Source organism: Rhinopithecus roxellana, unplaced genomic scaffold, assembly GCF_007565055.1.
Source record: "Rhinopithecus roxellana isolate Shanxi Qingling unplaced genomic scaffold, ASM756505v1 contig5878, whole genome shotgun sequence".
Lineage (NCBI taxonomy): Eukaryota > Metazoa > Chordata > Mammalia > Primates > Cercopithecidae > Rhinopithecus > Rhinopithecus roxellana.
Genome location: NW_022144380.1, coordinates 43752 through 67925, shown reverse-complemented (window position 1 = coordinate 67925; position 24174 = coordinate 43752). Strand labels below are relative to the sequence as shown.

General features: G+C 45.6%; 1 protein-coding gene across 4 annotated transcripts in view; it reads left to right on the top strand.

Annotated features, from left to right (window-relative positions):
- ARSD (arylsulfatase D) overlaps positions 1-23680 on the top strand; it is a 29680-nt gene extending 6000 nt beyond the window's left edge. For 2 of the 4 annotated variants that reach the window (XM_030926581.1, XM_030926582.1), the window contains 8 exons: positions 684-805; positions 1993-2115; positions 7949-8372; positions 10465-10601; positions 15677-15811; positions 16500-16662; positions 18619-18740; positions 20047-20623. In XM_030926581.1, coding sequence (XP_030782441.1) covers positions 684-805; positions 1993-2115; positions 7949-8372; positions 10465-10601; positions 15677-15811; positions 16500-16662; positions 18619-18740; positions 20047-20423 — 1603 coding nt within the window. In that variant the 3' untranslated portion in view covers positions 20424-20623. Of the gene's footprint in view, positions 1-683; positions 806-1992; positions 2116-7948; positions 8373-10464; positions 10602-11384; positions 12546-15676; positions 15812-16499; positions 16663-18618; positions 18741-20046 lie in introns of those variants that run through there. The other 2 variants (XM_010383493.2, XM_030926583.1) reach the window with 2 other exon arrangements.
- The last annotated feature ends 494 nt before the right edge of the window (positions 23681-24174 follow it).

Sequence of the window (24174 nt, the reverse complement as noted above, 5' to 3'; positions counted from 1 at the left end):
TGTACCACCTTGCCTGACTAATTTTTGTATTTTTTTTAGTAGAGATGGAGTTTTACTATGTTGGCTAGGCTGGTCTTGAGCTCCTGACCTCAAGTGATCCGCCCGCCTAGGCCTCCCAAAGTATTGAGATTACGGGCATGAGCCACCGCGCCCAGCCCTCACTGTTTTTTGATATCTGATGCTGAAAGCTTTTAGGCCTCTTCTGTCTGGCTCCACATCTGGACGAGTAGATAAGAAAGCACAGGGACTGTCTCCTTCAGTGCTGACAGCAGATTCAGACCATAAACGCCCCCACCCTTGCATGGGAGCCCTCATCCCAGCCCCACACCCTCACCACAATTAAAAACAAAAATCTCCTTTCCTTGCTTCCTTCATTTCACACGAGCTTGGAAGGCCTGCCCTGCTCTCCCCGGAAAGCCTCATTATATGAGTCATAAATTGTCTCATATACTTTGTGTGTGTGTGTGTGTGTGTGTGTGTGTGTGTGTGTGACGTCAACCATCTCAACATCAACACCAAACTTAGGATAGGGGTCGATCTGCCTCTACAGGAGACCATAATGCCACTAATTCTGAAACCCGGTGAAGTCTTTGCAGTCTATTCCTCTGCCTTTCAGAGCAGGGATCTGCTTAAGCCAAATGCACGTCTCCCTTCCAACAATGACATTTGTGTGCTTTGCTCAGAACGCCGAATATTGACCAACTTGCAGAGGAAGGTGTGAGGCTCACTCAGCACCTGGCGGCCGCCCCGCTCTGCACCCCGAGCCGAGCTGCATTCCTCACGGGGAGACATTCTTTCAGATCAGGTTGGTGTCATGGAGATGATGGAGAAATGGGTACATCTCTGTGCACTCATTCTATCGTCTGTAACAGTTGAGTACTGATGGTGAAGCTATAGGGGCAATAGTACAAAGATCATCTGCAATTCATCATCCTCCTTGTATTTATGTAAGGAATATTGTATTGTGTGCATACACATAAAAGTTGTGATCATTAGGATGTGAACAGAAAAACCAAGTCTGGAATATTTTAAAGAGGTTTATTCTGAGTCAGTACGACTGATCACAAGACCAAGTGTCTCTTAGAGAGAGCAAAGTTTCCCCAAGTTGAGAGTCACTGTGATACAGCTAGATGATAGATAGATAGATAGACAGACAGACAGATAGATAGATAGATAGATAGATAGACAGATAGATAGATAGATAGATAATTGATAGCTAGATACACACTAGATGGATGATAATGATAGATAATGGATGATTGATAGCTAGATATCTAGATGATGATACATAATGATAGATGATGTATAATGACGTGATAGATGATTGATAGCTAGATAGCTAGATAATAGCTAACTGATAGATAATGATAGATGATAGATAAGTGATAGATAGATGATAGATAATGATAACTGATTGATAGCTAGTTGATATAATGATAGATAATAGATACATAGATAGATGGATAGATATAGATGATAGATGATGGATACATATTGAGATAGACTGGTGACAGGTGACAACTAGGTAAACAGATAGATAGACATATGATAGACCATGGAGAGTGTGTCATCCTAAGGTAGGGTGTCTCTGTTTTGGCATGATGGACATTTGGGGCTAGATGATTCTCTGTGGTTGGGCCGTTCTGTGCACTGTATGTAGGGTCTTGAGCGCATCTCTGGGCTCCACACTCCCGATAACGAGTAGCACCACACCCCACCCTTTCTGAGTTGTGACACCAGAAACATCTCCAGACATTGGCCATGCTTATTATTTCCAGAATAGTGTGATAGATAGGTAGGTAGGTAGGTAGACAGATGACAGATGATAGATGGGTAGATAATTGATAGCTCCATACATGATAGATGGATGATAGATAATAGTAGCTTGGGTCGGGTGCACAAATCCAGATCTCAGACACCAAATCCCCCTGGTTGAGAAGTGCTCATCTGGAGAAGGGAAAGTAAATTCTTCCTCTTTTCCCTGCCCCACAGGCATGGAAGCCAGCAATGGATACCGGGCCCTTCAGTGGAACGCTGGCTCAGGTGGTCTCCCTGAGAACGAAACCACTTTTGCAAGAATCTTGCAGCAGCACGGCTATGCAACTGGCCTCATAGGTGTGGATATGTGGGAGCCTAACATTATACGGTGGTTGAGAAGATTAATGATAAAAAAAGATCCCAGGCCGGGTGCAGTGGTACACGCCTATAATCCCAGCTACTCAGGAGGCTGAAGCAGGAGAATCACTTGAACCTAGGAGGCGGAGGCTGCAGGGAGCCAAGATGGCGCCACTGCACTCCAGTCTGGGTGACAGAGCGAGACTCCATCTCAAAGAAAAAAAAAATCCCGTTTTCCTGCAAAGGAAAACAATGCTGTGTCCTCTGAATCAGAAGTTGGTGCCTGGTCCATCTCAGGCCTATCGAATTGTCCCCAGTTTTTGATGAGTTTTTTTTCTTTTTAAATTCAAAATCCTAGGAGATTGCCCTCTTTTCTTCTCTGGACCTATCAGTCTTCAGCTTGTCCCCATTTATCACGACCTTCTTCAGATATTATCTTTCTCTGCATGCCCACTCACCATCTCAAAACCCCCAGAGTTAATAAACACTGCCTTCCTTTAGACAACAAGCCCCAGCAGGGGCAGAACACCCTCTGTAACAGCATGTCAGGGTTCTCCAAGAGCACCCAGTATAAGAGACAGCGTGTCAGGGGTCTCCAAGAGCACCCTTAAGTTCAGAAAGTTGCTAGGAGGGTTTGGCATGCAGTTGTGCTCATGGGTGATTTATGACAGTCAAAGGAGGTGAGGCAGAATCAGTGATGGGAATTACATGGAATGAAGCCCAGGGCAGACCAGACAAGCTCCCAAGAATCCTCCCCAAGTGGGATCATACAGGATGCACCATATTCCCCCAGAAATGAGTTTTAACAGCACACATGGAATGCTGTCTATTAGGGGAGCTCCCAGGAGACTCAGCGCCCAGGGGTTTCTGTTGGGGGCTGGTTCTGCAGGCACTCACTGCCTGGCACCTACCCGAATTCCAGACTCCCAGAACCAACAGAGGTGTTTAGCATGAACCATGGTGCTTTTGCATATAGTTTAGGCACAGTCAGCTTATTATTTTAATAGTGTGAATTCTCCATTGGAAATCCAGATCTCAAACACCAGCCACGGGGAATCTTACAACCTGGCCTTTGTAAGGGGCACTAGCTCAGGCCTGCCCCTTAGACTCCTTTCTGCATGGAGAGGAAAGGAGGGAGTTGTTGGTTTATGCCGCCAAGCACCAGGCAGTCTGCTGGTTACCTCCTTCATTCCTTGCCCAGCCTGTGGGTTTAGAGGTGCTGTCCCCGTCATACACATGAGAACATGGGAGCTCAGTGGTGAGGTCACCGCCCCGACCTGGTGGTGAGATCTCTGTGCAGGGTTCCCAGTTCCCCTCTGTGCTTTTCTCACACGCAAAGCCACTGTCCCATTCACAGGAGCTGCAACATCCCAGCTTGTTCAAAGCTGTGGTTTTCTAAAGGAGGACAACCATTGTTCCTCCTTTTCAAGTTTCCTGCCACTTTATTTTTATTTTTAAATTTTTAAAAGTTTTTTCTTCTTTTATTTGTTATTTATTTTATTTTTTTGAGACGGAGTCTTGCTCTGTCCCCTAGACTGGAGTGCAGTGGCGTGATTGCAACTCACTGCAGCCTCTGCCTCCTGGGTTCAAGCGATTCTCCTGCCTCAGCCTCCCAAGTAGCTGGGACCACAGGCATGTGCCACCATGCTCGGCTAATTTTTTTTTTGTTTTGCATTTTTAGTAGAGCCAGGGTTTCAGCATGTTGGCCAGGCTGGTCTTGAACTCCTGACCTCAAGTGATCCACCTACCTTGGCCTCCCAAAGTGCTGGGATTACAGGGCCAGTGCTTTACACTGTAGAACTCTGTGTATCTCCTACTCTGAGGGTGGATTCTTCCTTCCTTCCTTCCTTCCTTCCTTCCTTCCTTCCTTCCTTCCTTCCTTCCTTCCTTCCTTCCTTCCTTCCTTTCTTCTTTCTTCTTGAGATAGGGTCTTCTCAGGTGATCCTCTCACCTCAGCTTACTAACGAGCTGGGACCACAGGCACGCGCCACCATGTCCAGCTAATTTTATTTCTTGTTTTTGTAGAGATGGGGTCTTGCTATGTTGCCCAGGCTGGTCTTGAACTCCTGGCCTCAAGAGAGCCTCCCACCTTAGGCTCCAAAAGTGATGAGATTACAGGTGTCAGTCACTGCACTCAGCCAATTTTTCTTTCTTTTGTTAACTATATAAGTGGATTTACTTTTCTTTACCAAGATTGCAGACCTTGCAGACCTCTGCATCTTGGTAAACATTAGCATTTCTTCTAAGAGTCTTCATTTTGTGGTTCACACACTCAGTCTGTTTTGGGGAAAGCCTGTTCATGTTCCAGAGACACTCCTCACCACATCCAAGCACATTTTTTCCTTTAAACATAAGAAGGGGGAATAGGAGTGTGTCTGGGTTTGGGAAAAAGATACATTTTTACGGGTTCTGGAGTTCTGAGGACAGTTTGTGAGGAGTGGTCAGGAGGAAGTGGGGAGAAACCAGCTTGAACTCCTCCACTTTTTTTTTTTTTTTTTTTTGGAGACAGGGTCTCCCACGCTGGAGTACAGTGGCATGATCTTGGCTCACTGCAACCTCTACCTCCCAGGCTCAAGCAGTCCTTCCACCTCAGCCTCCTGAGTAGCTGAGGAGGTGCCTGCCACCATGCCTGGCTAATTTTGTATTTTTAGTAGAGATGGGGTTTTGCCATGTTGCCCAGGCTGGTCTCGAACTCCTGGACTCAAGCCATCCACCCGCCTCTGCCTCCTAAAGTGCTAGGATTACAGGTGAGAGCCACCGCACCTGGCCTGATCTCCTCTAGTTTCAAGTGGGGCAAATAGGGCCTTGAAGCCTTTCCCATCTGTTCTGTACCTGAATTTGAGTTGGTGGATGGTCTGGACGTGAGATGCACAGAAGGTCCACATGGACAGCCCAGTTCTTGAACATTCTCCTGAAATTTGAGGTGTGGGCTTCCCCACGTTCTACCTCTATGATATTGTTCTAACAGTTACTGCCTTAGGAAAAATCGTATAAGGGCATTTTGATTACAAGTTGGTGGAGAGAGCCAGTTTCTGCTACTATGTTACAGAATTATTCAGGAGTCGGCTATCATTAGTAACTGGTTACCTTTTAAGCAACATATATTTATATGCATACAAAACATAATTATATTTTTATACACTTAATATATATTTATATACTTTATACACTTTAATACTTATATATAACTTATAATATATATGTAACATATATTACTTATATATAACTTATAATATATAACCTTATAAAATATATAAGTATATATTTTATATGATATATATAATATATAGGTAATATATACTTATATATTTTAGGTAATATATATGTTACTTAAAATTATTTACCTGTGGCCGGGCACGGTGGCTCACGCCTATAATCCCAGCACTTTGGGAGGCCAAGGCGGGCAGATCACCTGAAGTCGAGAGTTTGAGACCAGCCTGACCAACATGGAGAAACCCCATTTCTACTAAAAATACAAAAAATTAACCAGGGATGGTGGCGCATGCCTCCAATCCCAGCTATTCAGAAGGCTGAGGTAGGAGAATCTCCTGAACCTGGGAGGCAGAGGTTGCAGTGAGCCAAGATTGTGCTACTGAACACCAGCCTGGGTGACAGAGCGAGACTCCATCTCAAAAAAAAAAAGAAAATTATTTACCTGTATATATAGGTTATATATATTTATATATTAACTATGTATATATAAATATTAATAGTTATACAGGTTATATATATACAGGTTATATATGTAATATATATTACCTATGTATAAATATTAATATAGTTTATATTATATTTATATATACATGGGTAATGTATAAATATATATAACCTATATATACAGGTAAATAATTTTCTCTTTTGAGATATGGATACAGGTTATATATATTTTATCTATTTGTATTTCTGTATATATTTATATATATAAATTTATATGTAGGGCCCCTTTGATGTATTGTGTTTCTTACATTATAAAGGTTTTCTTTTTTCAGTATAATATAATATGTAATACATGTTATGTAATATATAACAATGTATATTTGTAATGTATATAATACATAACATATTTGTATTTATATATAAATATAAATATTTTCTTTTTTTTTTTAACAGTTTTAAAGAAGTGTTTTTAATAAATTGATTTTGTAGTGATATGGCTTTGAAACAGCAATGTTATTTTTCAAAAATATCTCTAGTACAATGTGAAAAAATAAAATTACATACAAGTTTACATCACACACAATAAATACACTTTTGAAAATGAAAGCAAACCAAACACCTTGCTGTACATCAATGTAGCTTCTTTTTTTTTTTTTTATATAATCCATCTAGCTTTATTTTTTCAAACCTTTAAGCCTCACTTTCACATAATTTGACAATAACTAATTTTTATTGTCAAATCTAAATCTTACAACTAATGTCCTCAGAAACAACTCTCTTTGGACATTCATATAAGTATATATAATATCTAATTTAAATAATTACACTAGTCAGTATAAATGATGTGAATGAATTTGGGAACAAAAACAACTGTTGGTAAGCAACAAATTGCCAATGAAAGCATAAACACACAAGCAGTTAGAGAATAGTATTTAAGATGTGCATATTCATAAAGTCAGTAAGCTTCATAGCAAAGCTATAGTGATTTAGTTAATCCAGTGAGTATTAACTGGTCATCAATTTTAAAAGTTCCTAATGTGCTATAAGATTACCTGAAAAAGAGATTGCATTATATTATTTTCCAACTAACAGTGGTGAAAGTGATCATCTCTTCAAACTGTCATTAACTCTTGGTATTATTAAACTTGTTAATCCTTCACTTCGGTGGAAAGGTTTCATTTCTTTTTTTATTTCTTTTTTTTTTTTTTTTTTATTTAAGTTCTAGGGTACATGTGCATAACGTGCAGGTTTGTTACATATGTATACTTATGCCATGTTGGTGTGCTGTACCCATCAACTCGTCAGCACCCATCAATTCATCATTTATATCATGTATAACTCCCCAATATTTTCAAATGTATGCAACTGTTATATTGAAAGGTATGTAGCTATCACATTTTAAATATTTATATTTATCACATTATAAATATTTATATTTGTATAGGTTATATATTGCATATATAAGAGATATAAAACCTGTATTATAAGTAATATATATCCTATAATATAAATACATGTATTACATATATATAAATGATATTTTGTAAATTATTTAATAGCAGAATGGTCTAGGGTTGCAAGCCTGTAAGAGCAACATTCTGGAAAGTCTTAAACCTTTTTTTATTTTGTTTTTTTATTTGTTTGTTTTTTTTTTTTTTTTTTTTTTTGAGACGGAGTCTCGCTGTGTCTCCCAGGCTGGAGTGCAGTGGCGTGATCTCGGCTCACTGCAAACTCCGCCTCCCGGGTTCACGCCATTCTCTTGCCTCCCGAGTAGCTGGGACTACAGGCTCCCGTCACCTGTATCGTATTTTTTTTTAGTAGAGACGGGGTTTCACCGTGTTAGCCAGGATGGTCTCGATCTCCTGACCTCCTGATCCACCCGCCTCGGCCTCCCAGAGGGCTGAGATTACAGGCGTGAGCCACCGCGCCGGGCCTGAAGTCTTAAACCTTTAATCATTTGCCAACGGTTCTAACATGGATATATTCATTAGTCTCCACGGGTCAGAATGCGTTCATTTAAACCCCCGTATCCAGTCCATTCACTGCCTTTCCATTTCCAGTTTTGCTCTTTGCAGACTCTTCTTTTCCTGCCGACGCGGAATGATTCCGAGGTTCTTTGCAGCAGACAGGGCTGCTTCAAAGCGGGTCTCTGTTGAACGTTTTGCGTTTCTTTCAGGAAAATGGCACCAGGGTGTGAATTGTGCATCCCGCGGGGATCACTGCCACCACCCCCTGAACCACGGATTTGACTATTTCTATGGCATGCCCTTCACGCTCACAAACGACTGTGACCCAGGCAGGCCCCCCGAAGTGGACGCCGCCCTGAGGGCGCGGCTCTGGGGTTACACCCAGTTCCTGGCGCTGGGGATTCTCACCTTGGCTGCCGGCAAGACCTGCGGTTTCATCTCTGTCTCCGGGAGAGCGGTCACTGGCATGGCCTGCGTGGTCTTCCTGTTTTTCATCTCCTGGTACTCCAGCTTCGGGTTTGTGCGACGCTGGAACTGTATCCTGATGAGAAACCATGACGTCACGGAGCAACCCATGATTCTGGAGAAAACAGCGAGTCTTCTGCTAAAGGAAGCTGTTTCCTATATTGCAAGGTAAGCAACCATCACATCTTAAAGAGGAGATGGGGCTGGGCGCGATGGCTCATGCCCGTCAACCCAGCACTTTGGGAGGCCAAGATGGGAGGGTCTTTTAGCCCAGGTGCTTTAGACTAGTTTGGGCAACATAGGAAGACTGGTTCTACAATAAATAAAATCATTAGCCATGTATGGTGGTGTGTGCCTACAATACCAGCTACTCAGGAAGCTAAGGTGGGAGGTTCGCTTCAGCCTCGGATGTCGAGGCTGCAGTAAGCAGTGATCACACCACTGTACTTCAGCCTGGGTGACAGAGTGAGACCCTGTCGCTAAAAAAATAAAAATAAAATTTAATTTAACAAAAGAGGCGGTAACTGCTCAGAGCATCTGAGAGTCTCGTTGTAATCTTTGGGATCTCAGACACAAACCCTCGGAGGAGATGGGTTTGCAGAAGCCAACCTTTTCATGACTGGGTTTCCCATATGAGAGTCTCGTTGTGGATGTCATGTGATGGCTCGAATAGCATTGACATACACGCCATTGGATTCTGTACATTTTTATTGACAGTTTTTTAAACTTCCTTTTTTGCATTCTTTGTAGAGATGGGGTCTCACTATGTTGCCCAGGCTGGTCTCAAACTTCTGGGCTCAAACAATCCTCCCATCTTGGCCTCCCAAAGGGCTAGGATTACAGAAGTGAGCCACTGTGTCTGGCCTTTTTCTAATGTCTGTTGTTTTTTTTTTTTTTTTTTTTTTTTTTTTTGAGGCAAGGTCTCATTATATGGCCCAAGCTGGTCTTGAGTTCCTGGGCTCAAGCCATCCTCCCACCTCTGCCTTCCAAAGTGCTGGGATTATAAGCATGAGCCACCGTGCCTGGCCCTTACTTTTAAATTTGTACAAATGTATGGTGTATGTGTGAAATTTTGTTATGTATATACACTGAATAGTGAGCAAGTCAGCATACTTACAGTATCCATCTCCTGAGTACAATACATTTCGTTAGCTTTGGTCACCCTACTCTACTGTCAGACACTGAATGTACTCCTTTAAGCTTACTATATGTTTGTACTCTTTTAAACCACTTCTCTGTCCTTCACCCTTCCCAGGTCTCTATCATTCTATTCTCTATCTTCATGTGATCAATTTTTTTTAGCTCCCACATATGAGTGACAACATGCAGTATTGGTCATTGTGTGCCTGGCTTATTTTAGTTAACATAGTGACCTCCTGTTTCATCTGTAAACGACAGGATTTCATTCTTTTTGATGGCTGAATAGTATTCCATCACGTACATATACCAGGTATTCCCTTTTTTTCTGAGACAAGGTTGGCTCTGTCACCCATGCTGCAGAGCAGTGGTGTGATCACGGCTCACTGCAACCTGTCTTCCAGGCTCAAGCAGTTCTCATGCCTCAGTCTCTTGAGTGGCTGGGATTATAGGCACCTGCCACCACAACCTGTTAATTTTTTTATTTTTAGTAGAGACAGGGTTTCACCATTTCACCATGTTGGCCAGGCTGGTCTTGAACTCCTGACCTCAACTGATCTGCCAGACTCAGCCTCCCAAAGTGCTGGAATTACACACTTGAGCCACCGTGCCCAGCCTGCATTCTGTTTTATGGCTGAATAGTATTCCATTGTGGACATATACAATATATTCTTTTTTTTTTTTTTTTTTTTTTTTTGAGACAGGGTCATGCTGGAGTGCAGTGGTGTGATCACGGCTGACTGCAAGCTCCACCTCCCAGGCTCAGGCCATCCTCCCACCTCAGCCTCCCAAGTAGCTGGGACCACAGGCTCAAGACACCATGCCCAGCTAATTTTTCTATTTTTGATAGAGATGGGATTTCACCGTGTTGCCCAGGCTGGTCTTGAACTCCTGGCCTCAAGTGATCCTCCCACCTCGGCCTCCCAAAGTGTTGGGATTACAGGCACGAGCCACCACACCTGGCCCACCATCTATTTTTTTCTGTGTTCACCCACTGATGGACTCAGAAGGTGATCCCCTGCCTTGGCTCTTGTGAATAGTGCTGGAGTGAACAAATGGGTGCAGGGGTCCCTTTGATGTACTGTGTGTTCTGTGTATTCTCAAGGAGGTTTTCACCTTTCAGACACAAGCATGGGCCATTTCTCCTCTTCCTTTCTTTGCTGCATGTGCACATTCCCCTTGTGACCACGAGTGCATTCCTGGGGAAAAGTCAGCATGGCTTATACGGTGATAATGTGGAGGAGATGGACTGGCTCATAGGTAAGTCAAGGTACCACAGATCCTCATTCCACCCTCGGCCTCAGGTTTGAACATGGGGCATAACAGACTGGCCATCTGAATATGAACCAGGTTGCAATAAAGAATAAGGTCAGTGGCTCATGCCTATAATCCCAGCACTTTGGGAGGCCAAGGCAGGCGGATCACCTGAGGTCAGGAGTTCGAGACTAGCTTGGGCAACGTGGTGAAACCCTGTCTCTACTAAAAATACAAAAATTAACCCAGCGTGGTGGTGCATGCCTGTAGTCCCCGCTACTCAGGAGGTTAAGGTACAAGAATCGCTTGAACACAGGAGGCAGAGGTTGCAGTGAGCTGAGATCGCACCACTGCACTCCAGCCTGCGCGACAGATCAAGACTCCATCTCAAAAAAAAAAAAAAAAAGAATAAGAGTTACTCTTAGCACTTTGGGAGGCCCAGGTGGGCAGATCACTTGAGGTCAGGAATTCAAAACCAGCTTGCACAACATAGTGAGACTCCATCTCTACAAAAATAAACGCTTAGCCAGGCGTGCTGGTACATGCCTGTAGTCCCAGGTACTCAGGAGGCTGAGGCAGGAGGATCGCTTGAGCCTGGGAAGTCAAGGCTGCAGTGAGCTGAGATTGTACCACTATACTCCAGGCTGGGCAACAGAGTGAGACCCTGTCTCTTTAATAATAATAATAGTACAAAGAATGGGGGCAAAACACACTCCCATATCATTTATTTGCTCCTTCAGTATTCCCAAGTACTTGGTCTAATTCTGCACAAATCAACCTTCTACACAGCCAGTGACTTCATGTCATCATCAGAAGTTACCGAAAGTGAAGCAATAAAGTTAATGTTCAGGACAATGCAGAGACACTGTCTTCCTTCTATGGCCTTCAAGAAACCCTGGAGAGGACCAGTGAGGCTGCAGATTCTTAAAAGAGCATAGACATTAAAAGTCTTGCAGAATCTGAATGTGTCTCCTGAGACAAGCATAGAGTTCACAGTCTTAAAAGTCTGCATTTTCAGATGGGACAAGGTGGCTCATGCCTTTAATCCCAGCATTTTGGGAGGCTGAGGCAGGGAATTGGCTTGAGGCCAGAGTTCAAGACCAGCCTGGGCAACAATAGTGAGACCTGCCCCCCATCTCTACAAAAAATTTTAAAAATTAAACAGGCGTGGTAGTGTGCACCTGTGGTCCCAGATACTCCGGAGGTTGAGGTGGGAAGATCGTTTGAGCCCAGGAGGTTGAGGCTGCAATGAGCTATAATTATTGCACCACTGAACTCCAGGCTGGGCAACATAGCAAGACCCTGTCTCCAAAATAAAAAGAAATAAAAGACGAAGTATAGGGAGAAAAACTTCTCTCATATCATTTATTTGGTCCTTCAGTATTTCCGATTACTTAGTCTAATTTTGCACAAAATCAACTGTATTAGTCCATTCTTGCAAAGAAATACCTGAGACTGGGTAGTTTATAAAGAAAAGCGGTTGGATTGGCTCACGGTTCTGCAGGCTGCACAGGAAGCATGGCGGTGTCTGCTTCTGGGGAGACCTCGGGAAGCTTTTGCTCATGGTGGAAGGCGAAGGGGAAGCAGGTGTCTTGTGGCAGGAGCAAGACCAAGAGAGGAGGGGAGGAGCCGCACACTTTTCAACAGCCAGATCTCAAGAGAAGTTACTTCCTTTGCAGCACCAAGGGGGGGATGGTGCTCAACCATTCATGAGAACTCTGCCCCCATCATTCAGTCACCTCCCCCCAGGCCCCGCCGCCAACACTGAGGATGACAATTCCACATGAGATTTGGGTGGGGACAGGGGACAGACATCCAAAGCATATTGTCAACCTTCTACACAGTCAACGACTTAACGTCCTCATTAGAAGTTACAGAAACTAAAGCAATAAAGTTTGGGACAATGCAGAGACGTCACCTTCCTTCTATGGCCTTGAAGAAACCCTGGAGAGGACCAACGAGGCTGCAGATTCTTAAGAGAGTGTAGATATTAAAATCCTTGCAGAATCTGAACATATCTCCTGAGACAAGCACAGTGATAGGGCAGGATTGGTTCACAGTGTAAACCAAAAATCAAAGGCCCCCCACAACCATCTGAATGGATTCCCTCCTTTGCCAGGGTACCCTAAAATTTAACCTGAGAGACTGGATCATGCCATGACGGGAAGAGGGGGTTGTGCTTGCGTCATTCTACCCCTCCAGCATGAACATCCACACAGACCTTAACTCTGATAAGATACATTTACAGTCTATTCTCTCTGAAGCCTGCTACCTGGAGGCTTCATCTGCGTAATAAAACCTTGGTCTTCACAGCTCCTTATCGTAACCCAGACATTCCTTTCTCTTGATAACTCTTTCAATCAGTTACCAATCGGAATGTGTTTAAATTCCCCACTTCCAGTTGTTCCACCTTTCCAGCTCAAACCAATGTACATCTTACATGTAGTGATGGATGTCTCATGTCTCCCTAAAGTATACAAAACCAAGCTTTGCCCCAACCACAGTGGGCACATGTCATCAGGGCCTCCTGAGGTGGGTCTCGGGTGCATTCTTAACCTTGGCAAAACCAACTTTCTAAATGGATTGAGAGCTGCCTCAGATACTGTTCAGTTTACAGCAGTCTTCAAAGTCTGCATTTTCCGAGCTGCAGGTGGCCATGTGGTTTATATCATTTTGACTTTCAGCACTTTCAGTGACCAGTGGCCTCCAGGGATAAAGCAATTGCTTGGTGGGCAGGGCATCCTCTGCACTGCTGAGCCATCAACCTCCAAGATGCCAATGCCCGTAGATGCTAGTCACAGCCCTGCTTCCTCCTACGTAGACGGGGTTCTGTCATCACTGAGTCTCGCCATTTCCCTCTCCCCAACACCTTCATTATGACACACACGGCACTCTGTTTAGCAAAGCATGCCCATCGGCAACCTCTTGGTGTTGCCTGTTCATTCTGTGTTTTGTATTGGTGGGATCTTGGGGTGGACAGTCAAACGCTGTCAAATATTTGGAGAGATTTATCCTGAGCCAAATATGAGTGACCAGTGACCCCGTGACACAGTCCTCAGGAGGTCCCGAGAACATGTACCCAAGGTGGTCAGGGTGCAGCTCAGCTTTATACATTTAGGGAGAAATACAGCATCAATCAATATGTGTAAGACGTGCCTTGGTTCGGTCCAGAAAGGCAAGATCACTGAAAGGGGGGACTTCCTGGTCAAAGGTGGATTTACAGATTTTCTGACTGGCAGGTGGTTGAGAAAGTTATGATCTGAGAATCAACAGAAGGGAATGTCTGGGTTATGATAAGGGGTTGTGGAGGCCAAGGTTTCGTGATGCCAAAGAAGCCTCCGGGTAGCAGGCTCCAGAGAGAATACATGGGAAATGTTTCTTATCAGACTTACAGAGTCTGTTCTATCGGTCTTTTTTTTTTTTTTTTTTTTCAAACAAGGTCTCATTCTGTTGCCCAGGCTGGAGTGCAGTGGTGCAATCTTGACTCATTGCAGCCTTGACCTCCCAGGCTCAGGCAATCCTCCTGCGCCACCACACCTGGCTAATTTTTGTATTTTTTGTAGAGACAGGGTTTCACCATGTTGACCAGGCTGGTCTTGAACTCCTGAGCTCAATCTATCTTCCTGCCTCAGCCTCCCAAAGTGCTGGGATGACAGGCGAGCCATCGTGCCTGGCCTTCTCCCGGTCATAAAGTCTCTGTTTCAATGTGAATGCTGGTCAGTTGTGCCTGAATTCCAAAGGGAGGAGGGTATCATGACGCATGTCCACCCCCCGCCCCCCACCCCCACCACTTTCCATCATGGCCTGACCTAGTTTTTGTTTTTTGTTTCTTTTTGTTTTTGTTTTGTTTTTTTATGTTTTTTTTTTGTTTTGAGACGGAGTCTGGCTCTGTCTCCCAGGCTGGAGTGCAGTGGCCGGATCTCAGCTCACTGCAAGCTCCGCCTCCCGGGTTTACACCATTCTCCTGCCTCAGCCTCCAGAGTAGCTGGGACTACAGGCGCCCGCCACCTCGCCCGGCTAGTTTTTTGTATTTTTAGTAGAGACGGGGTTTCACCGTGTTAGCCAGGATGGTCTCGATCTCCTGACCTCGTGATCCACCCGTCTCGGCCTCCCAAAGTGCTGGGATTACAGGCTTGAGCCACCGCACCCGGCCTTGTTTTGTTTTTTTGAGATGGAGTCTCGCTCTGTCACCCAGGCTGGAGTGCAGTGATGCGATCTCGGCTCACTGCAAGCTCTGCCTCCCAGGTTCACGCCATTCTGCTGCCTCAGCCTCCCAAGTGGCTGGGACTACAGTTGCCCACCACCATGCCTGACTAATTTTTTGTGTTTTTAGTAGAGATGGGGTTTCACAGTGTTAGCCAGGATGGTCTCGATCTCCTGACCTTGTGATCTGCCCGCCCCGGCCTCCCAAAGTGCTGGGATTACAAGCATGAGCCACCGTGCCCGGCACTCTTGGTGTTTTTTTTTTTTTGTTTTTGTTTTTTTTTTTTTTTTGAGGCAGTCTCACTCTGTTGCCCAGGCTGGAGTGCAGTGGTGCAATCTCACCTCACTGCAACCTCTGCTTCCTGGGTTCAAGCAATTCTCCTGCCTCAGCCTCCCAAGTAGCTGGGATTACAGATTACAGGTGTGCACCCCCACACCTACCTAATTTTTATGTTTTTGGTGGAGATGAGGTTTCACCATAATGGCCAGGCTGGTCTTGAACTCCTGGCCTCAGGTGATCCACCCACCTCAGGCTCCCAAAGTGTTTGTAGGGATTACAGGCGTGAGCCACCATGCCTGGCCTGACCTAGTTTTTCAGGTTAACTTTGGAATAGCCTTGGCCTGAAGGGAGAGTCCATCAGTCGGTTGGGGGGCTTAGACTTTTATTATTGGTTTGCATTGTAAACAGTCCCGTGGTATCACAATGATTAGCTATGTCTTACACTTTGGGATCACATCGTAACCATGGCCTCAAGTAACTGTGGTCTCTTCTTATGACTTCCTGGCAAGAGGTGTCTCATGCAGAAAGGAAGAAGTGCATTGAACTAGCAGATGCTGCTTTGTTTTCTTGGTCCTGAAACTTTCCATTTTCTGTAAAGGTAAGATTCTTAATGCCATCGAAGACAATGGTTTAAAGAACTCAACATTCACGTATTTCACCTCTGACCATGGAGGACATTTAGAGGCAAGAGATGGACACAGCCAGTTAGGGGGATGGAACGGAATTTACAAAGGTGAGTTGTGGACATCGGGGACACATATGCATTCAACCAAATAGCTGCCACCACTGAGGGTCCGAGAACAAGTTGAACTGAGAATGAGTTTGCTCATTTCAAAAAGAATGCATTGAGCACCTACTGTAGTACAAGTTCTACCTAGATGAGCAGGGCGGGCAGATAAAAAGTCACATCCCCTTCCTTTAAAGGGTTTACACTTTAGTAGAATAGAGAGAGGTATAAATAAATAATTCTAATAAAATTAAAATTTATTTTATTATATTCTTAATTTTTAAATATTTAATAAATTTATTACTATTTTAACTTTAGTATTTTAAATACATCAATTAATATTGATGCATAATATTAATACATATTTTTAAAATTATTGATAGTTAAATATTTTTAAATCATTAAATTTAATGAATATTTTAATACATTCTTTTATTCTAAATAAAGATAGCATAGAGTGACTAGAACAGTTGAATCAGCCACAGTGACCCACTGATATTCAAGAGGCCAGGAATAACATGATTCTGGAAATATTGCTGTGGCTGTTTTTGGGAAGCTGAGGCGGGCTGCCGCAGTGTGCTTGTGTGCATGCGGGCGGCTATGCATGTTCACATACCTATGCACAGATACATCCAGGTGTGTGTATAGACTAGGCAGTTTCCGGCAAAATCCTAATTATGTCTTTTATTTACAGGTGGGAAAGGCATGGGAGGATGGGAAGGTGGGATCCGCGTGCCCGGGATCTTCCACTGGCCCGGGGTGCTCCCGGCCGGCCGAGTGATTGGAGAGCCCACGAGCCTGATGGACGTGTTCCCTACTGTGGTTCAGCTGGCAGGTGGCGAGGTGCCCCAGGACAGGTATGTGGAGATAAGGCCGCCTGTTCCCTGATTTTTTAAAATTGTTTTTAGTTTTTAATTTTTTTATGTCAATAGGATTTTGGGGAACAGGTGGTGTTTGGTTACATAAATAAGCTTTTTTTTTTTTTTTCTGAGACAGAGTCTCACACTCTTGCCCAGGCTGGAGTGCAATGGCACGATCTCGGCTCACTGCAACCTCCACCTCCCAGATTCAAGTGATTCTTCTGTCTCAGCCTCCCGAGTAGCTGGGATTACAGGCATGCACCACTGTCTACTTTACCCATGTGACCATGTGTCTTGGGGTCTGTTATGATTAAAAAGTAAAAACAGGTCGGGTGCAATGGCTCATGCTGATAATCCTAGCACTTTGGGAGGTTAGATGGGTGGATCACCTTAGGTCAGGAGTTCGAGACCAGCCTGGCCAATGTGGTGAAACCCCATCTCTACAAAAAATACAAAAATTAGCTGAGTGTGGTAGCTTGTGCCTGTAGTCCCAGCTACTCAGGAGGCTGAGGCATGAGAATCGCTTGACCAGGAGGCAGAGGTTGCAATGAGCTGAGATTGTGCCACTGTACTGCAGCCTGGGCGACGGAGCAAGACTGCCTCATAAAAAAAAAGTAAGAAAAATCAACTTAGGAATGTGGGCTGTCCAGCTGAATTTGAAGGCTTTGTGTTAACATCCAAGGTGACAGTGCTGTGTGTAGGGGGTGTGTGTGTGTGTAGGTGTGTGTGTAGGGGTGTGTGTGTGTGTGTAGGTGTGTGTGTAGGGGTGTGTGTGTGTAGGGGTGTGTGTAGGTGTGTGTGTGTGTAGGGGTGTGTGTGTGTAGGGGTGTGTGTGTAGGGGTGTGTGTGTAGGGGTGTGTGTGTGTGTAGGTGTGTGTGTAGGGGTGTGTGTGTAGGGGTGTGTGTGTGTAGGTGTTGGTGTGTGGGGTGTGTGTGTAGGGTGTGTGTGTAGGTGTGTGTGTAGGTGTGTGTGTAGGGGTGTGTGTGTGTGTAGGTGTGTGTGTAGGGGTGTGTGTGTGTAGGGGTGTGTGTGTAGGGGTGTGTGTGTGTAGGGGTGTGTGTGTAGGGGGGTGTGTGTAGGGGTGTGTGTGTAGGGGTGTGTGTGTAGGGGTGTGTGTGTGTAGGGGTGTGTGTAGGGGTGGTGTGTGTGTAGGGGTGTGTGTGTAGGGGTGTGTGTGTGTAGGGGTGTGTGTGTAGGGGTGTGTGTGTGTAGGGGTGTGTGTGTGGGGTGTGTGTAGGGGTGTGTGTGTAGGTGGTGGTGTGTGTAGGGGTGTGTGTGTGTAGGGGTGTGTGTGTGTGGGGGTGGGTGTGTGTGGGGGTGTGTGTAGGTGTGTGTGTATAGGTGTGTGTGTAGGGGTGTGTGTGTAGGTGTGTGTGTGTAGGTGTGTGTGTAGGGGTGTGTGTAGGTGTGTGTAGGGGTGTGTGTGTGTAGGGGTGGGTGTGTGTGTGGGTGTGTGTAGGTGTGTGTGTGTAGGTGTGTGTGTGGGTGTGTGTGTAGGTGTGTGTGTGTAGGTGTGTGTGTGGGGTGTGTGTGTAGGGGTGTGTGTGTAGGGGTGTGTGTAGGGGTGTGTGTAGGGGTGTGTGTGTGTGTGTGGTGTGTGTGTGTAGGGGTGTGTGTGTGTAGGGGTGTGTGTGTAGGTGTGTGTGTAGGGGTGTGTGTGTAGGTGTGTGTGTAGGGGTGTGTGTGTAGGTGTGTGTAGGGGTGTGTGTGTGTGCACTTTGCTTATGCAGTGCTGCATAACAAATGACCCCTACACTTAGAGACACTGTGTCTTGAAATAACCACATGTGTCCTGCTCAGCAACCTGCAATCTGAACAGCGACTGGAGAGAGAGCTCATCTCTGCTCCAATTGCTGGGGAGCCTTGCGTTCTGGGAGATGTGTTCCCAGGTGCAAAAGGCTGCCTAGGAACCCGTGGTCTGACTCTGCTCTGTGGTCTCTTCATGAAATCAGGGTGATCGACGGCCACAGCCTGATGCCCTTGCTGCAGGGAGCTGAGGCGCGCTCGGCACATGAGTTCCTGTTTCATTACTGTGGGCAGCATCTCCACGCAGCACGCTGGCACCAGAGGGACAGTGAGTACACGCTGCCCACAGCCAGGGAGGTCCAGAGAAACAGCCAATAGGTTGTGTGGATGTGTGGATGGATGGATGGATGGATGGATGGATGGGTGGATGGATGGGTGGATGGGTGGATGGATGGGCAAATGCCTATAGAAATAGAGATAAATAAACCAATGAGTAGATTATAGATAGATGAGAAGAGGGCAGAGAGAGAGAGAGAGAGATGATAGATACATAATGGATAGATGATGGATAAATAGATGAGATGGATGATGGATAGATAGATAAGATAGATAATGGATAGATAAGACAGATGATGGATGAATAAATAGATGATAGATAATGGATAGATAGATGATGGATAGATAGATGAGACAGATGATGGATAGATAAGATAGATGATGCATGGATAGATAGGTAAGATACATGATGGATGGATGGAGATCTAGATGGATAAGATAGATGATAGATAAGATACATGATGGATGGATAGATGAGATAGATGATAGGTGATAGATAAGATAGATGATGGATAGATAAGATAGATGATAGATAAACAGATAGATGATAGATAAAAAGTAGAATCAGTTCATGGGTGGATGAATAGATGGATAGATAGATGGATGAAAGGTAGATAGAGATATCTGGTGGGCTGTTAGAAAAAAGAAAGATGGATGGAGAGACAGATAATAGATAGATGATAGGTGATAGATAAGTTGATAGATAAATAGATGATAGATGGTAGATAGGTAGATGATAGATATGTAGGTAGATAGGTAGATGGTAGACAGATGGTAGATAGATAGGAGATAGATAAACAGAGATAGATGATAGGTAGGTAGGTAGATGATTGATTGATAATGATAGATGAGATCGATAGGTAAGATAAATGGATGGATTGATAAATAGGTAGCAATAGATAGATAAGTACCCAGTCGTGCTGTTTAAAATATCATGGGTGTTTCTGTGTGGAAAGGTAGTAGATCGACGCTGAACAGTTTCAACACAGGGGAAAGGGTAAGAATTAAGGAACCTCTGATTCTGATTTCTGAAAGCAGCCACAGTGAGCGTTCTGCCATGAGTCCCTTTGCCTGGGGCATGCGATGTAGAGACACAAACGGACACACACGGGCGCGCACACACACACATGCTCTGACTTGACAAGCTGAAGGCTGTGATTGTGTGAACTGCCTCGTGTCCCCCCTCCTTTTCATTGAACAGAGAGGTTCATGCTGATTCCACAGGGCTGACACCTGCGTCCTGTGTTCACACCTGCATGGATTTCTGCCACCCTGACTCCCTTCTTGTCTGCATCCAGGTGGAAGCGTCTGGAAGGTTCATTACACCACCCCGCAGTTCCACCCTGAGGGAGCGGGGGCCTGCTACGGCCGAGGCGTCTGTCCATGCTCCGGGGAGGGCGTGACCCATCACAGACCCCCTTTGCTCTTTGACCTCTCCAGGGACCCCTCCGAGGCACGGCCCCTGACCCCCGACTCCGAGCCCCTGTACCACGCTGTGATAGCAAGGGTGGGTGCGGCGGTGTCGGAGCATCGACACACCCTGAGTCCTGTGCCCCAGCAGTTTTCCACGAGCAACATTCTGTGGAAGCCGTGGCTGCAGCCATGCTGCGGACATTTCCCGTTCTGCTCATGCCACGAGGATGGGGATGGCACCCCCCGAATGCCGGGACTGTGAGAGAGGATCCAGGAGAGCCTGACTGTGTTGCAAACAAATTTCTCCAAGCTTGGTTCAATCTTCAGCTTCCCTTTTTGCAAGGAACATGCCCTGGACTGAGAGTGGGTCCCCATTTTCTTTCTTTCTTTTTTTTTTTTTTTGAGACAGAGTGTCACTCTGTCCCCCAGGCTGGAGTGCGATGGCACGATCTCTGCTCACTACAACCTCTGCCTGTCAGATTCAAGCGATTTTCCTGCCTCAGCCTCCTGAGTACCCGGGATTACAGGCACCAGGCACCTGCCACCATGCCTAGCTAATTTTTGTAGTTTTAGTAGAGACAGGGTTTCACCATGTTGCCCAGGCTGGTCTCGCACTCCTGACCTCAAGTCATCCACCTGCCTCAGCCTCCCAAAGTGCTGGGGTTACAGGCGTGAGCCACTGTGCCCATCTAGGGTTTCCATTTTCTGATTTCTGAAATAAGACTATCCCAGCAGGCACCCACTGATGCCTCCTCTTCCTCTACTCTCAGGGTTTGTCACTGTGCCAATGCCCAGTGTTTTCACCCCTCTGTCTTAAAGCATTATTGCCATTTCATCACCTAGATGACATAGCAGCCTTACAAACGGACAGGGAAGAGTGTCTGTTGCTACTCTCACATAGTGGAGGAAAGTGAAAGCCTCTCGGTCTCTGTGTTTGAGGACTCATTGATCTCAAAGGGTTGATGCATTTTTCATACATTAGGGTCTCTGTCCATGTGTCTTCCTGATATTGTTATAGAAATGGCTTCAGGCTGCTGGTAACAGATGCTGGGAAAAAGGAATGCATTAAACAAAGCCAGGCATGGTGACTCACACCTGTAATCCCAGCACTTTGGGAGGCCACGGTAGGAGGATCACTTGAGCCTAGGAGTGAAACACCTACCCAGCCTGAGCCACACAGTGAGACCTCATCTCTGCAAAAAACAAGTAAATAACTAGCTAGATGTCATGGCGCATAGCTGTAGTCTCAGCTACTTAGGAGACTGATGTGGGAGGATTATTTGAGCCTGGGAGGTTGAAACTGCAGTGAGCTATGATTGCACTACTGCACTCCAGGCTGGGGGACAGAGGAAGACCCTGCCTTAAAAACAAACAAAAAGCCTTAAAGAAAAGAACAAGAAAAGGGTGTGTTCTCTTCCAAGTAGTGAGCCGATCAAGGGGAAGCACCCAAGGCTAGCAGGCTCTTTTCAACTCCCAGCTCTGCCACTCTTAGCTTGGCAGAGAGTTAGCCTCATTATGTCAGCATGGCTGCCACAGTGCCAGACATCACATTCCAGGCGGCGGGAAGGAGAAAAAAGCAAAGGGCATCCCTCCCTGTGAGGGGGGGTTATCTGGAAGCCCCAACCCAATTTCTGCTTCCAACCATTATCCATAGAAACAACTGGAAGTTGAGAAGTACAGTCTTTTAGGTGGGCACCTGGCTGCCCTGTATGAAACCAGAATTAGGTTGGTCAGCAGGAAAACAAGACAACACTGAGTTGACTGAGGTTTTTGATGCATCGCTTTATTGTCAAACGACTCTATCTCATTCTGCACTGAAACACGCACTACCATTGCCTATAATTGGCAAATGATCCTCAGATGCACAGAAGATGCCCAGATGGAAAGTTTGCCCCTTGGGCAAAGAGACAGCCGTGGGAACCTTCAGACCTACAGAGAGAAGGAAGCTCTTCTTCCTACATTCCTCGAATAGCTACGATTTGACCAGTGTGTTTTCCAAGTCAGTTCTAGTGTGTTTCATCGTCACCTCTTCCCTCTGTGGCTTTGATGATAGAGGTGTAGTCCTAACCTACGGCACAGCTGGGACCCCTGCCCCCAGATCCCATTACTGGGGATGGGAGGACCTTGCACTATTCCCCTGAGTCCGTCTATCGAGGTCTTTGCAGGAAGCATACTGGGAATTGAAATGAGAGACTAAATGACATCTAAGAAAGGCAGTGTTCAATCCCAGGTATTAGGTGAGGATGGGATTCTAGGGACATCAGTGGGAGGCAGGGAGCCACCTTCAGACCTTGGCATGGAAGCTTCCAAAATCCAGAGGAAGAGGCAATGGGCTGTCCACAGCAGTGAGGGTCACGGGTAGAAGAATCATCACAGCCCTGCTAACCAGGCAGCTGATGCCCCTCTCCCCTGGCTCGCTGTGTCCAAATCCTACAGGGGCATCTGTTGGCTGAACTCAACCTGAAGCCAAAGAGAAGATGAGTGGAGAGAGGCAACATTTATAGAGTTCAGGTTTCTAAGGCTGGAGAGGGATCTGGAGGGACACACAGGAGACAACTGGAATAACCAAAAAATGATTAAAAAAAAAAAAAAAAAAAATCTATGGAGCACGGGACACGAGGGGGTTGGAGGCAGCTAAAAGCCATCTCATCTTTCACTGTATTCAACAAGCACATTATAACAAGCCTTTCACACTCAACCATTCAAACTATCCCAGCCTAAGAATTTCCTGGCATTTGATGAAAATGGCTGTGGGTTTTGCTATCTTCAAGCTCCCTGGGAAGCAGGATATAAGCCCAGGGCTGGCGGGCTCTTTTTGGCTACCTGCTCTTGCATGTAGAGTTTGCCTCATGGTCGCAAGAAGGCTGCCATAGCTCCAGATGGCACGCAGACATTCCAGACAGCAGGAAAAAGGAAGGAGCAGTTAACTGAAGGACGTCAGGGAGTTGGTTAGTCTCCACCTGAAGAAGGCAGCCATGAGCCAGCTTCACTTGACTAATGGGCTCCTGTGAGTGCATCTTTGGACTTTTCTGTAGGTTGAAATCTAGATACAGTATGTGTCTTAAAGCAGTCACCAACTCCTCCCATTACCTTCCAAGTGAGCCCAACTACAGGATGGAGCCTCTTCCCTGCCCTTGGATCTGGGCTGAGCCTCTGACTTGCATTGACCAACAGAATGCAGTGTAAGTGATGCCGATACTACCCTTTCTGCCCTAGACTTGGGATACCTGGCAGCTATATTCTTCCATTCCTTAGGACTTGCAAAAACGGGTCTCAACATGCCTTCCCAGAGCCATGAGGTGTTTCTTTGCCCATTCATTGGTCTGAGAAGTGAATGTAAGGAGTTTAAATCAACCTCTGTTCTGTGCTAGTTAAGGTAATAAAGTTGCCGCAGTCCAGGGGGCAGGTACCTGTGGATGACTCTGCGAATAGGACACTCGCGTTTCTTGGGAATCAAGTGCATCCCTAGGCTGGCAGTGCAGCAGAACTACTGAATAAAATATGACAAATCTCCCTGGATGGTGTCATTTGTTTGTTTTTATTTCCCATCTGCAATCCTACTTTTCCACCTCCACCCCTTCACCCCCCAGCTTTGAAGGAACTCACCTGGCATTGCTATTCACTAGTGATTCATGGAGAGAGGACTAAATAATCCAAACTCCCCCATTCTGAAAAACGTAAGTTACAGTCACAAGTGTACTCCTGTACTTTTAGGGTTATACAGGGGAGAAAGGGAGACTGGGCATAAGAACGCCTTAAACAAGAGAAAGATGTGTTCTCTCCCAGGTAATGGGAGTCACAGAGGAAGCAATCCAGGGATGGCAGGTTCTTTCCAGCTTCCTGCTCTTGCACATAGGATTTGCCTCATGGTCACAAGATGGCTGCCACAGCTCCAGACGGTGTGTAGACATTCCAGGCAGCAAAAAGGAGGAAGGTGCAGTTAACTGAAGGATGTCAGGGAGCTGGTTAGTCTCCACCTAAAGGGGGCAGCCTTGAGCCACCTTCCATTGACT